Source organism: Bubalus bubalis, chromosome X, assembly GCF_019923935.1.
Source record: "Bubalus bubalis isolate 160015118507 breed Murrah chromosome X, NDDB_SH_1, whole genome shotgun sequence".
Lineage (NCBI taxonomy): Eukaryota > Metazoa > Chordata > Mammalia > Artiodactyla > Bovidae > Bubalus > Bubalus bubalis.
This window is the reverse complement of record NC_059181.1, coordinates 68588690-68602983: the sequence shown is the minus strand read 5'-3', so window position 1 is coordinate 68602983 and position 14294 is coordinate 68588690. Positions and strand designations below refer to the sequence as shown.

General features: G+C 35.0%; 1 protein-coding gene across 1 annotated transcript in view; it reads left to right on the top strand.

Moving 5' to 3' along the window:
* The window catches only part of LOC102393884 (fibronectin type III domain containing protein 3C1-like), a 73720-nt gene that overhangs the window by 23138 nt on the left and 36288 nt on the right, over window positions 1-14294 (top strand). The window contains exons 8-20 of the mRNA XM_044936481.2: window positions 219-278; window positions 637-775; window positions 1291-1344; window positions 1451-1572; window positions 1657-1831; window positions 2816-2902; window positions 3128-3266; window positions 3864-3932; window positions 4338-4456; window positions 4581-4686; window positions 7847-7953; window positions 8158-8271; window positions 9275-9424. Of these exons, the coding sequence (XP_044792416.2) occupies window positions 219-278; window positions 637-775; window positions 1291-1344; window positions 1451-1572; window positions 1657-1831; window positions 2816-2902; window positions 3128-3266; window positions 3864-3932; window positions 4338-4456; window positions 4581-4686; window positions 7847-7953; window positions 8158-8271; window positions 9275-9424 (1441 nt within the window). The remainder of the gene's footprint in view (window positions 1-218; window positions 279-636; window positions 776-1290; window positions 1345-1450; window positions 1573-1656; window positions 1832-2815; window positions 2903-3127; window positions 3267-3863; window positions 3933-4337; window positions 4457-4580; window positions 4687-7846; window positions 7954-8157; window positions 8272-9274; window positions 9425-14294) is intronic.

Genomic DNA, 14294 nt, shown 5'->3' with positions numbered 1-14294 from the left:
ATAAAATTCCACTTCCTAGAGGTATATTAACTTGGCATGCAAGTAAAGAATTTTGAATTATTAATATCACATATTTTGCATTCTTATAAAATCTGTTAAAGTTATCTAAACTTAAAGGAGAATTGTGCTTCTTTATCAGTTGAATATATAAGATTAAGATTGTTACTTAGCTTTTAAATGTGTGTGAGATCTGTTATAATCAAAGGTTATCTCCACAGCGGTGATGAATTTACATTTACTCTACTTGATCTACAGCCATTCATGGCCTATTTTGTAAGGTAAGTACTCCATCCTACACAACCTCCCTCCATCATATAGCCAGTCCCACTCCTGAGTCTGTATCAGTTCACTACCTATGATTCCTATAGTCAGTCTTGCTACTTGCTAACAGAGTGGTCTTTCATTCAAGTTTCAAAACAAGCCCCTACAAATCCAGCATTAGTTCACTTTCTTTCATTTAAAACAGGTAAGAGGGTGGTTTGGGAGCCATTATTTGCAAAGATACAGCTTCGTTCAATTGGAAAATTTTTTATAATTAGCTCCTAAGAAATGTATCTGGAAACTCAAGTGTGCAATTTAGTACATATGTTAGGATAAATATTTGAATGCTTACAACAATTGTCATTACATTTTTAGAATTACAACTGTAAGAGGCTCAGCACACAGAACTGTGTCTAAAGTGGTTAGCTTCACAACTCCAGGTTTCAAACCAGACCCTCCACTTGCACCCAAACTGATTAACCGATCCAAGAGCAGCCTGAATTTACAGTGGAAAGTAAGGATTTTACTGCCAAAAGTACCTCAAAATGTTTTTTAATTTAAAAACATTCTTTCTACTTTGTCTTGAATGTTAAATATGAAATTTTGCATGCTTCATCTGACCTATTTCCCTAGCACTTTTCCATCTCCATAATCATCTTTCTCTTTCTGTCTATATAAAGCATCAAGTAAATGATAAATGTCAATCAGAATTTCAATAACTAATGAAAGTTGAAATGTCAATTTCTATAACCTAAATACATTTGTAATTGTGGCTACCAATAAGTCTTCCTCTCAATTTACTTTGAGTACTAACTTTCTTCCTTGCATAAAATTTAGGAAGCACAACAAAACATAAAATTTGGCATGTCCTATAGACTGTAAAAAGTACATTTTAGCTTTAATATCTGAATTACTTCAAAAATAAAATGCAAACAGATTAATTTTACAGTGATTTACTTTAGTCGTATATATGTGTGTGTGTCTGTGTAAAAATAGCTCATCATAATTTTATCTTTCTGATATTTTTAGGGTTCCAATGGTAATGGTTCCAAAATAAACAGCTTCTTTTTGGAATGGGATGAGGTAAGCAGTTTTACTTTTTTAAAGCACTTATTTGTAAATTATTAATATTATGAATTTTTATTTGAAACATTTTATAATGTTCTAATATTTTATATATATTATTAAGGGCAAAGGTGAAGACTTCAAAAGTTGCTATATAGGAACCATGAAACAGCACAAGATCCTTAAACTGAATGCTTCTACAAAATATTCATTCAGATTAGCTGCAAAAAATAAGTTCGGCTTGAGGTACATTGAACTACTACAATATTTAAAAGTCTATACTTCAGTAAGAACTTGAAACTAATTTTTCCGTCTTCATTTATTTTTCAGTGATTTCAGTGAAATAGCAGTCTTCCATACATCAGGAATTCTGCCTCCAACACCTTCACCCCCTAAGCTGAAAGAAGCAGGAATCTGTAATTTGTCCCTAGAATGGTGTGCCCCAACTAACACAAATCCAAATGACAGTCTTACTTATGTACTAGAAATGGAGGAAGCAGGATTTGTAAGTTTTTCTTTCATATCCTTTAGTCTTCAACTTCAGTCTTAGGTATATTTTATATGCATTTTACTCTGAAAAAAATAAGATTTTATTAATTTAATTAACTTACTTTGATCAAAGTACATGATTCCTGAGTCTCAGTGTTCTGGATGGGACCAGTGCAGAGCCAAGGTTAAGCAAGCCTATACAGGAAGATCTTAAGGTATCCAAGTCACTACAAATAAGGTAGAAGCAGCAACAGCCGTAACAACAGAACAGAGACTCAGAGAAGTGTGTTAGTTCTTCAACTTTGCACCTATCCTGGACAAACTTGCATGGTCACACAGCTGTCCTACATACTTCACCAGGGCAAGCCATTTCCTCATCTCCCTGAATCTTTGATGTGGGTGGAGGGCAAATTGTTTCATTCCATTCCAAACTTTCAAGTCTATACTGAATAGACTAGTCAACTTAAAAAGCAACTGTAACTTTTATGTTATGTATATTTTACCACGTTTTAAATAAAACAACTAATTAGATTTTTTGTGTAAGTAATATGTTAAGTGTAAGTAATATGTGTAAGTAATATGAAAGTGCCTTCATAGGCCTTTACAGAGAAGTAAAATACGCTACCTGTCCAGATAAGCCTGGATCCCCTAAAAAACCATATATAAAGGGAAAGATCCATGCACACAGAGTAAAAATTGGATGGGGTAAGTAATGTTTTTCTATTGTAAAACTTACTCTAAATATTAACTATTGAAAAAAAAATCTTCCTCTAATTGCCCTCAGCTTTACAAAGTAGTAAAACATTAAAACATTATCTCATTACATCCTGAAAAAAGGAGCCCTTTAAAGTAGAAATTATCTCTATTTTTTTTTATACAGAGAAACTGAATTTCAGAGTCTAAGGGGCTTTCTCAGGACCACCCAGATGGAAAATAAGTTGAAGTTGGAACTGGAACCCAGGCCTATCTCATTCCTAAATCCATTGTCTTTCATTTCCAGGGGTTAGGTTTTAAACCTCAATACAATGGAGAAGATCTTTCATGCACTATAAGAAATCTTCAGAGAAGTACTACATACAAATTCAGGGTATGTGGCTATAATGTATAACTTGTATCATATTTTAATATAAAAGTATACACTTCACTAAAGATAAAAATGAGTGTCCTATGGGGTTGAAATGAAACCTTTTTGTATTTAGTTCTCAGAAATTTTCAAGTAACTTGCTTTACAGTGTTATTTACAAACTGCACATTTTCAAATCACACATTTATTTCCAATGGTCAACCAAAGTATTCTCTTCTACTCAAGCAGATCTTTGCCTGCAATGCAGAAGGAAGAAGCAACCCCAGTAGAGAAGTAAAATATGCTACCTGTCCAGATAAGCCTGGATCCCCTAAAAAACCATATATAAAGGGAAAGATCCATGCACACAGAGTAAAAATTGGATGGGGTAAGTAATGTTTTTCTATTGTAAAACTTACTCTAAATATTAACTATTGAGAAAAAAATCCTCTAATTGCCCTCAGCTTTACAAAGTAGTCTCTTAATCATTTGTATATTAAATATTTTACCATATAAATGTTCCATTATAAACTATGTTCTTTTTTCTAGTTCTCTATTACTATCTCATTAATTCATATATGAACAAATTACTGAACTTTATATGAGCCTTTAAAATTATGGTTATTACAAGTAAGATTATATCTAATATAGAGGCTGTAATTAGGACACCCTGATGATAAATATCAACTTGACAGGCTATTATACAAATTATTTTGCCTCTAAACTGGAAAAATCCACTTTAAGGTACATACAATTAGCATTTCAGTCTCTTCCAAAGAACTTTAAAAAGTTACTTAAGTAACATTCTAACAATGTAATTTGATTATGCTCTTATGATCTTTATTAATATCTGAATATTAATATCCTGTTAAGTTCCATGTTTGCATTTTTCTTCCATGAAAAATCTTACTTTATGAGATAGCATTGCAATGAAAGACTTTTAAGTTTACTCAAGAATAATTTTAATTTTATTTCTCTTTTTCAGAACCACCCGAAGATAATGGTGGGACAAACATTTCAAGTTACAGTTTAGAAGTTAGGGAGAATTTGGATGGTAAGGCATCATAATTTTTTAACGTTTCATTCTGAAATAATTTTAGACTTTCCTAGAAGCTGCAAAAAATAGTATAGAGAATTCCCATGTGCAACCTTCACTTAGCTTCTCCTAATATTAATATATTAGTGCAATATCATAGAGCAATTATCAAAGCCAGGAAATTGTCACTGGTATAATACTATTAACTAAACCCCAGAACTTACTTGGATTTCTCCAGGTTTTGATAACAAATCATATTTACTAACTGATCTAGTATGATTTTATGGTTAATTCTATGGGTAATATAATTAATTACTGTAAGTAGGTGATTGGACAGTAGTTAACTTCCAAAATGGTATATACATGAGATAAGATTTAAAAGCTACCTATAAAAATTGGACAAATTTGCTTCTATCCCTTCAGTGAATTTCTGGAACATAATCTACAATGGAACCACAAGGGAATTTCTATACAATCACCTGCAACCTGGTACTACATATAAATTAAGAGTCTTTTGCACTTCACCTATAGGCCATAGCCAGGTGAGAAAAGAGAGAAAGAAAAGTTTTTAAATTGAGTATTGAAATGAATTCTATAATATTACTAAACGTTTTACAAAATTAAACTTGAATTCAGTAGCCATAAGGTACTTTGTATTTTTCTTAGCCTTCAGATATATTGACTGTTCAGACACCTAATCTTTCTCCTGCATCTTGCCGTCCTCCACCCTTGAATGGTAAAGTGCAGTCCAAAGAAACCAACATCCAATGCAGTAAGGCTTCTTCTGTGATTTGAATTACTGACTTAAATTTCCTGTTTTGTAACTTCTGATTTTTATATTGATATATTCAGTTGGCCAAAAAGTTTCTTTGGTTTTAAGTAAAAATTAAAGACACATTTTTCATTTTTACCAAGAACTTAATTGAACAACATGTTCACAGTTTTGTTCCACTGCCTTCTGCCATTTTTCAGGCAACTTCATAACTCCATCTTCCCAAAACTTTCTTTTTGAGCAAAAGACTGTTCCAGGTGCCTTTTACAGTATTCCAGGGAATTGAAATTTTTTCTATTAAGAGAATTTTATAAACACTGAAATAAATGGAAATCTCAAGGTGAAATGTCTGGTAAATATAGCAGATGAATTAGGACTTCCCTGACAAGCTGTAACTGTTTTTGCCTGGTCACCAAAAAATGTGCAGTCTTGTATTATACTGATGGAAGATTATATGTTTTCTGTTGATTAATTCTGGTGCTTTTCATCAAGTGTGGCTTTTAGTTGGTCTAATTGAGAGCAGTACTTATTGGAATTAATCATTTGGCTTGCCAGAAGGAGCTCATAATACAGGACTCCCTTCCAATCCCACCATGTACACATCACCTTCTTTGGATGAAGATGCCTTTGGTGTGGTTGGTAGTGGTTCATTTCACTCAACTCATGATCTCTTCCATTCCACATTATTGTACAGTATCCACTTTTCATCATCCATCACAATCTGTTTTTAAAACAGAATGTTTTCATTATGTTTAAATACAGAATCATGTGAGGAATTATGATCAAGAAGGTGTTTTTCTGCTTAACTTTTGTGGACCCCAAACATCAAAGTGATTAACATAACCAAGCTGGTGTGATTTTCAACACTTGATTTGGATATTTGGAGTATGTCAGCTATCTACCACGTGGTATATAACATTGATTGTTCTCAATGTTTCAATTTGATCCCTATCAACTTCAGCTGATCTACCAAATGTGGAGCATCATGGAGGAAGAAATCTCAAACAAGAAACTTCACAAACCACTTTTGATATGTTCAATCAGCCACAGAATCTTCTCCATATACTTCACATATCTTTTTTGGTGTTTTTACCTTTTTTGAAATAATAAATCATAATATGCTGAAATGTTGCTTTTTTTCTTCCATCTTCGACATTAAAATAGCTACAAAAACTCACCAATTTCATTGTCTTATTAAATGCATGCTGATATGATAGCTGTTACAATACAAGCTTACAAAATTGTTTTCAATGAAGTTAAAGGCAACTAAGCTCTTGTTCAAGCTGGTTTTAGAAAAAGCAGAGGAACCAGAGATCAAATTGCCAACATCCATTGGATCATCGAAAAAGCAAGAGAGTTCCAGAAAAACATCTATTTCTGCTTCATTGACTATGCCAAAGCCTTTGACTGTATGAATCACAATAAACTGTGGAAAATTCTGAAAGAGATGGGAATACCAGACCACCTGACCTGCCTCTTGAGAAACCTATATGCAGGTCAGGAAGCAACAGTTAGAACTGGACATGGAACAACAGACTGGTTCCAAATAGGAAAAGGAGTATGTCAAGGCTGTATATTGTCACCCTGCTTATTTAACTTATATGCAGAGTACATCATGAGAAACGCTGGGCTGGAAGAAGCACAAGCTGGAATCAAGATTGCTGGGAGAAATATCAATAACCTCAGATATGCAGATGACACCACCCTTATGGCAGAAAGTGAAGAGGAACTAAAAAACCTCTTGATGAAAGTGAAAGTGGAGAGTGAAAAAGTTGGCATAAAGTTCAACATTCATAAAACGAAGATCATGGCATCTGGTCCCATCACTTCATGGGAAATAGATGGGAAAACAGTGGAAACAGTGTCAGACTTTATTTTTCTGGGCTCCAAAAGCACTGCAGATGGTAATTGCAGCCAGGAAATTAAAAGATGCTTACTCCTTGGAAGGAAAGTTATGACCAACCTAGATAGCATATTGAAAAGCAGAGACATTACTTTGCCAACAAAGGTCCATCTAGTCAAGGCTATGGTTTTTCCAGTAGTCATGTATGGCTGTGAGAGTCGGACTGTGAAGAAAGCTGAGCGCCAAAGAATTGATGCTTTTGAACTGTGGTGTTGGAGAAAACTTGAGAGTCCCTTGGACTGCAAGGAGATCCAACCAGTCCATTCTAAAGGAGATCAGTCCTGGTGTTCATTGGAAGGACTGATGCTAAAGCTGAAACTCCAGTACTTTGGCCACCTCATGCAAATATTTGACTCATTGGAAAAGACTCTGATGCTGGGAGGGATTGGGGAAAGGAGGAGAAGGGGACGACAGAGGATGAGATGGCTGGATGGCATCTCCAACTCGATGGGCATGAGTTTGAGTGACCTCCGGGAGTTGCTGATGGACAGGGAAGCCTGGCATGCTGCAATTCATGGGGTCACAAAGAGTCAGACACGACTGAGCAACTGAAATGAACTGAATTGAACTGAACTGAACTGAAGCTCTACTAGAGCCATCTTACAGAAAATAAATGAGCATTTTGGCCAGCTCAATATTAAATCTATTAAAACAGAATAAACGGTTTTCTTTTAGTGCAAAATCAAATAATGTCTAGAAAGTTATTTCTTGGTAATTAAAATCAGAAAAAATTTAAATGGGAATTAAAAAGTTAACTAACACAAATTGGTATAATTTGAACTTTTTGTTACTTTAGCATAAAGTAACTTTTATATGTTTAACATATCTTCTTAAATTATATTGTGTTTTTAAGTACCATCCTTAAAATTTGCAATTTTTAAGTTAATTTTGTATATTTTTCAGATAGTAGGAAGTTGCTAAATAACACAGGGAGCCTAGTCTGGCACTCTGTGATGACCCAGAGAGATGGAATGAGGGTAAAGAGAGAGGGGAGACAGCAGGAAGGTATACATATGTGTGTGTGTGTATATACATATATATATATATACACACACACATACATATATGTACATGCATAATTATGCTGAAGCCTGTCATGCTGCAGTCCATGGGGTCGTGAAGAGTTGGACATGACTTGGCAACTGAAAAACATATAATTATGACAGATTTGCATTGTTATATGGCAGAAATCAACACAAAAATTGTAGTTTTTCATCCATTAAAAAAGAAAAATTAAAAAAATGTATATTTTTACAGACAATTCTCCTACAAAAGGAAACTCTGAAGCACTTACAAATGTCAAAAAGGCAAATGGCAACCAAGATGATGCACAAGGGCACTCTGGCTCAGAAGTGAGATGCACAGTGAGTAAATTCATTCCTAGAGAATTCAGTTTCTGGTTAAAAGCAACAAATAAATCTGGGGAAACTAAATTGTTCAGCTAATCATTTGTAGTTCATTTCACTTTGGATGAATACATGCTTCTACTTCTTATCAAGGTGGGGAGTGAACATACCTGCACAATCATTTGTATGTCTGCTTATTTGTTTGTTTGTGTTTATTTGTAGTCTGGATCTCATTCAGTGACATGTGAAACTGCTCCAGTCCCAAGCCCTCCTACTCAATGTGGTATACCTGTTCTAACCTGCAAGAGTCCAACCTGTGTTGTTGTTAGTTGGGAAGTAAGATCTCAGTTTATTAGTTTTGATGATATAAAAGCACAGTAATTGGTTTAGAAATTGCTTTTAAAGTCTATAACTCCCCAAGGGTTCAGAGTCTAGATTAGGGTTCCATAAATCTTGGACCATGGTTTTAGAACACACCTAAGACCTGTTGCTAGTGCTATTAGAAAGGCAAAGGCTATAGTAATCCTGCTTTCCAAATCTTATATTTTTGAAGGATAATAAATTTAGAAAACCAAAGATACAATCAATATGCAACCAATTGAATTTTTAAAACTAAAATAAAAGATAGTAAAATTAAATCTATTTATAGTTTTTTTTAAAGTTTCATTGGGAAACCTCTGGTAGTTTGTTTGCATATAACCACAGTATGACACATAAGAAATGTGACTGTGAAGTAATGAAGATTTTTTTTTAAATGTACATCCATTTGAATATCTTCCCCTTCAAACTAATCAAACTCAAAAAGAATTGGCCTAGTTATTAAGCCCCCTAGGTGTCTTTGATTTTTTTCTTCCCTTTTCCCCAAATTCTAGTAGAGAATTTTTAGCATTAACAAAAAAACCTTTAGTCTGATAATAATAAATGATTACCTATAATGAAAGAGAATGCAAAAATATAAAGAGAGAGATATGAATCACTTTACTGTACACCTTAAATGAACACATTATAAATCAACTATATTACAATAAAAAATGTTAAAAATAATAATAAGTGATTGATCTGTTCACACCCCTGTATAAAAGCCAGACAGTACTGGGCTTTGTGTTTGATCCCACTAGTATGTTGAATTATCCAATCCTTTCTCTTAATTTTATTTGAGCCATTTAACATTAATTACAGTGTTCAACATTATGTTTATTTCTGTACTTGTCTATATTTCATTCCATTTAATAGATTATAGGCTTTGACACTGAAAGGATCATATTGTTACTTTCCATAGTATTGAGTAGTGACTCCTTATAAAAAGAGCTAAATTTTTTGTTTTTGTTGCATTTTTCAGATTCCTGTAGGTAATGTTGCTGAAATCACTGATTACAGATTAGAGTGGGGACAAACTGAAGATTCAATGCACTTGATTTACACTGGCCCTTGTCTGAGCTATGAAGTTAAAGGTCTCATTCCTGCCACTATGTATTTTTGCAGAGTTCAGGTAATCCTAACAGTTCTTCCAATGTAAGCAAAGTATTAAGCTATGTTATTCACATTCATAATATACCATTTCCAGTGTAAAGACCAGAAGGGAGTCTTTACAGACTTCCAAATCTTAAATATTCATCATATCCAGCAACAACATTCTGGGTTCCTTTACCTTGCTTTTAAAGCCTCACATGATCTGGCACCTACTTTCTCTTTTTAAATTTATTTATTTTTTAATTGAAGGATAATTGCTTTACAGAATTTTGTTGTTTTCTTTCAAACATCAACATGATGTCACCTACTTTCTATTTCAACTTGATTTGACATTATTTTCTCTTCAGTTCTATATTCCCCAAATTTCCCTGAACTCACTTGAAATGCTTTTATAAAACACTGAATTCTGAACCTCCACTCAGACCTACTGCATCAAATTTTTTAATCCAGAAATCTACTAATCTGTATATTATAAAAGCACCCAAAGTGATAATTATCATTAATTAGGAAAAACTGCACAAACCATACCAAACAAACAAGTCTACTGCCACCCCAAGTATGTTTTGTACATTTGTTCATACTGGTTGTTTGGCTATCTTGTTCCATAAAGCCAAGCTTCTGCATGAATGCTTCCCTGAATACCTTAGGTGGAAGTGATCCCTTCATCTGCTACTAGAATTTAAAAAATTATAACTTTAAGGTTTGGGGAAACAGCCTACATTTAGAATTACCTGATATGTTGTCCATATAGTGTTAAGCCATCAAATCCTAGGAACCCTAATTCTGGTACCTGAGCTGCATGTTCCAAATTGCCTTTCATAACTGGAAGTTGAGGGGTTTTTTAAATATTTTTTTAGAAAAGAATCTTTTGTAATATTTTTGGATACCCTTATTATTGTATTAGAAAAATGCTCTCGCAATATATATTTATTAGACAGCCACCACAATAGTTCAAAGAATAGGGGAGTTTATGAACATTAAGGTTGCTTTAGTGGGTCAGACATTAATGGTGAGACATTAATTAATTTAAAAGATATTAGAGAGGTAAAAATCAATGGATTAGCTTCTAGCCAAGACAGAGTACCCCCATAATTCCCAGGTCTTCCCTCTTACAACCAAAAAATCCTGAGCATAATACAACAAGCAAACATGGGAAAACTCTGAATGGTGGAAAGAAAGAAAAATGTGGAAGGAAAAAAATCCTGGGGAACTCACAACTTGAATAACACAGTGGTGAGCCCTTGGACTTCCTTATCATCTCCCATATAGCCCAAAAAGGGTGTGAGAGAAGTCTCCAACTCAAAATTTCCAAAAGGGACAGACAGAACAAAAACTCCAAGAAAAGCCTCTTTCACCTAAGCCCCAGCAAAATGACTGGCAATAGGGTAGCCTAACAGAAGAAAATATTGTTCACAATACCCACTTTACTCCACCCAAACATCAACAGAAAAATTACACATATCCCTAACCTTCCCCACCCCTGAAATTTCAACAGGCCAAGTAGGAAGCTGACTATCCAATTTACCCCAGAAGCAAGCAGCATGCTCTAATTTCTCTAGCCAAAGTTATCAGTTTTGGCAGGGCCAAGCAGGTAATTAATCTTCCATCCTCTGCCTGGCAGAAGCAGGCAGTACTCTGCTTCCATTCCCCTGCTAATTGGTGTCAGTATGGCCAAGCAGGGAGCTTCCAGTCTTCCATACCTCTCTCATGGAAGCAGGCAGCAGCTCTCTAATTCCCCTGTAAGAATAGTGTTGGCAAGCTCAGCCTCCACCCCCACCCAGCAGCAACATACTGAACAAAGTGGTATGATTCAGGCTAGTTAGCTCTCTACTTTCCTCCTGCCTCTGTGTCAGTGAGACCCAGAGTGAAGCTGAACTTACATGTCCACCTACTGGCACTGAGACTGAAAGACAATATGGGAAGCAGAGCTAGTCAGCACTCAGGCCCACCCGCCTTCACCTGCTGTCAATAGGTTCCAGTGGAGACCTCAGTCTCCATATCTTCTCACCCATTAGAGAGGGATCTAGGTGTTGAGAAAGCTATGCTATTTGGTGCCTCAGCCTCCCCATTCTCTTCCCTTGGTGTCATTAAGACCCAGCTGGTAGCTGAGTTTACACTTCCACCCTTAATAAAGACAGGTGTTAGTGCTACACTTCCCTTCTCCATGGTATTGGCACAACCCGATGAGGAGTTGAGTTTATACCCACACTCAGAGACAGTGATGCAGTATAAATAGTTGCCCTACTTTTCCTGGAAAGAAATCAAAGGGGCCTAGACAAGAGCTGAACTTCCACCCTACCCAACTTTTGCACTATACCTCTGGAAGGATACAGTCTACTAAATTCTGTTCAATTTAATCAGTCAGTCATGTCTGACTCTTTGCAACCCCATGGACTGCAGCATGCCAGGCTTCCCTGTCCATCACCAATTCCGAGAGCCTACTCAAACTAATGTCCATTGGGTTGGTGATGCCATCCAACCATTTCATCCTCTGTCATCCCCTTCTCCTCCTGCCTTCAATCTTTCCAAGCATCAGGGTCTTTTCCAATGAGTCAGCTCTTCGCATCAGATGGCCAAAGTTTTGGAGTTTCAGCTTCAACATCAGTCCTTCCAATGAATATTCAGGACTGATTTCCTTTAGGATGGACTGGTTGAATTTCCTTGCAGTCCAAGGGACTCTTAAGAGTCTTATTCAACACCACAGTTCAAAAGCATCAATTCTTTGGTGCTCAGCTTTCTTTCTAGTCCAACTCTCACATCCATACATGAGACTGGAAAAACCATAGCTTTTGACTAGACGAACCTTTGTTGGTAATGTTTCTGCTTTTTAATATGCTGTCTAGGTTGGTCATAGCTTTTCTTTTTTTAATTTCATGGCTGCAGTCACCATCTGTTTTTTGTTGTCTTTTTTTAAACAGTCTACTAAAATATGATTAAATGAGATCCAGGTCTCATAGTATAATATTCAAAATGTCCAGAATAAGTAATCATTTGTCATAACAAGAACCAGGAATATCACAACTTCAATGACAAAAAAACAACAGACTCTGTGAAATAAGTCAGAGGTTTAAGTTATCTGAAAAGGGCTTAAGCAGCCATCAAAAAAATATTCTGACCAGTATTTATGAGTTATCCTGAAACAAATGAAAAAATATTAAAAATCTAAACAAAGAAATAGAAGTTGTAGAAGAAAACCAAATGGAAATTACAGAACTTAACAATACAATAACAAAATAAAAGCTTGATTGGATGGGCTTAAGAGTAGAGCGGAGATGATGAAAGATATAGTCAGTGAACTTGAGGACAGATAATAGAATTTACCCACTCTGAACACCAGGAAGGATTTAGAAAAAAAGAAAAAAAATTAATGATTTCAGAGATATATGAAATAACAAAATACCTAATGTTCATATCATTAAACCCCAGCAGGAGAGAAGAGAAAGAGTAGGAATGAAAAATTATTCAAAAAATAATAAAAAGCATTCCAATTTTGGGAAAAACATAATCCAAAATATTTTAAAAGATGGACAAATCCAAAATAATATAAACCTGAATAAACCCACACAACTAAGCCACATCTTAACTAAATTCTGGAAACAAAAAAGAAAGAAAAATATCTTAAAAGTACCCAGAGAAAAATGGTATATTACTTATAGGTGAACATCAATCCAGATGACAAAGGATACCTCATCTGAAACCATGGAGACCAGCAAGAAATGGCACAACATTTTTCAAGTAGATAGGAATTGGCAACTGCAAACTATATCCAGTAAAAAATATTCTTCAGGAATGAAAAGAAAATAAAGACATTCTCAGATGAAGGAAAACTAAGAATTTGTTGCCAGCAAAACTACCCTAAAAAATATCTACAGAAAGTACTCTAAATAAAAAGGAAAAGATAACAGAATAAGGTTTAGAACTTCAGGAAATAAATAACATTGGGATTTTGACTCAAGATGGTGACATATGAGTCCTGAGCTCACCTCCTCCCACAGGCACACCAAAACTATAGCTATACAGTAACAACTCCCTCTGAAAGAAGTCCAGGAATATTCTACCCAGCAAAGTTATCCTTCAGAATTGAAGGCAAGATCAAGAGTTTTCCATGGGAAAAAAAAAATTCACAGGATGGGAGAAAATATTTGTTAATCAAGGGACTGAAAAGGGATTAATTTCAAAAATATACAAACAGCTCATGCAGCTCAATATCAAAAAAGCAAACAACACAATTAAAAAATGGGCAGAAGATCTCAATAGACATGTCTCCAAAGAAGACATACAGATAGCCAACAAGCCCTTGAAACGGTGCTCAATGTGGCTCATTCTTAGAGACATGCAAATCAAAACCACAATGAGGTATCAGCTCACACCTGTCAGAATGGCCATAGTCAAAAAGTATACAAACAATAAATGCTGGAGAGGGTGTGAAGAAGAGGGAACCCCCCTACGCTGCTGGTGGGAATACAAACTGGTACAACCACTGTGGAGAACAGTGTGGAAGTTCCTTTAAAAACTAAAAACAGAGCTACCATATGATCCAGAAATCCCATTTCTGGACATATATCCAGAGAAAACCATAATTCAAAAGGATACATGGATGCCAGTGTTCACTGCAGTAGCCAAGACATGGAAGCAAACTAAATGTCTGTCAACAGATGAATAAGATAAACAGGATGTGGTAGATAGATAGATATAGATATAGATAAAATGGAGTATTATTAACACTGAGTCATCAAAACAAATGAAGTAATGCCATTTGTACAACATGGATGGACCTAGAAGTTATCATACAGTAAAGTAAGTCAGACAAAGACAAATATCATATGATAACAGCTACATGTGCCATCTAAAAAAAAATGGTACAAATGACCTTATTTACAAGACAGAAA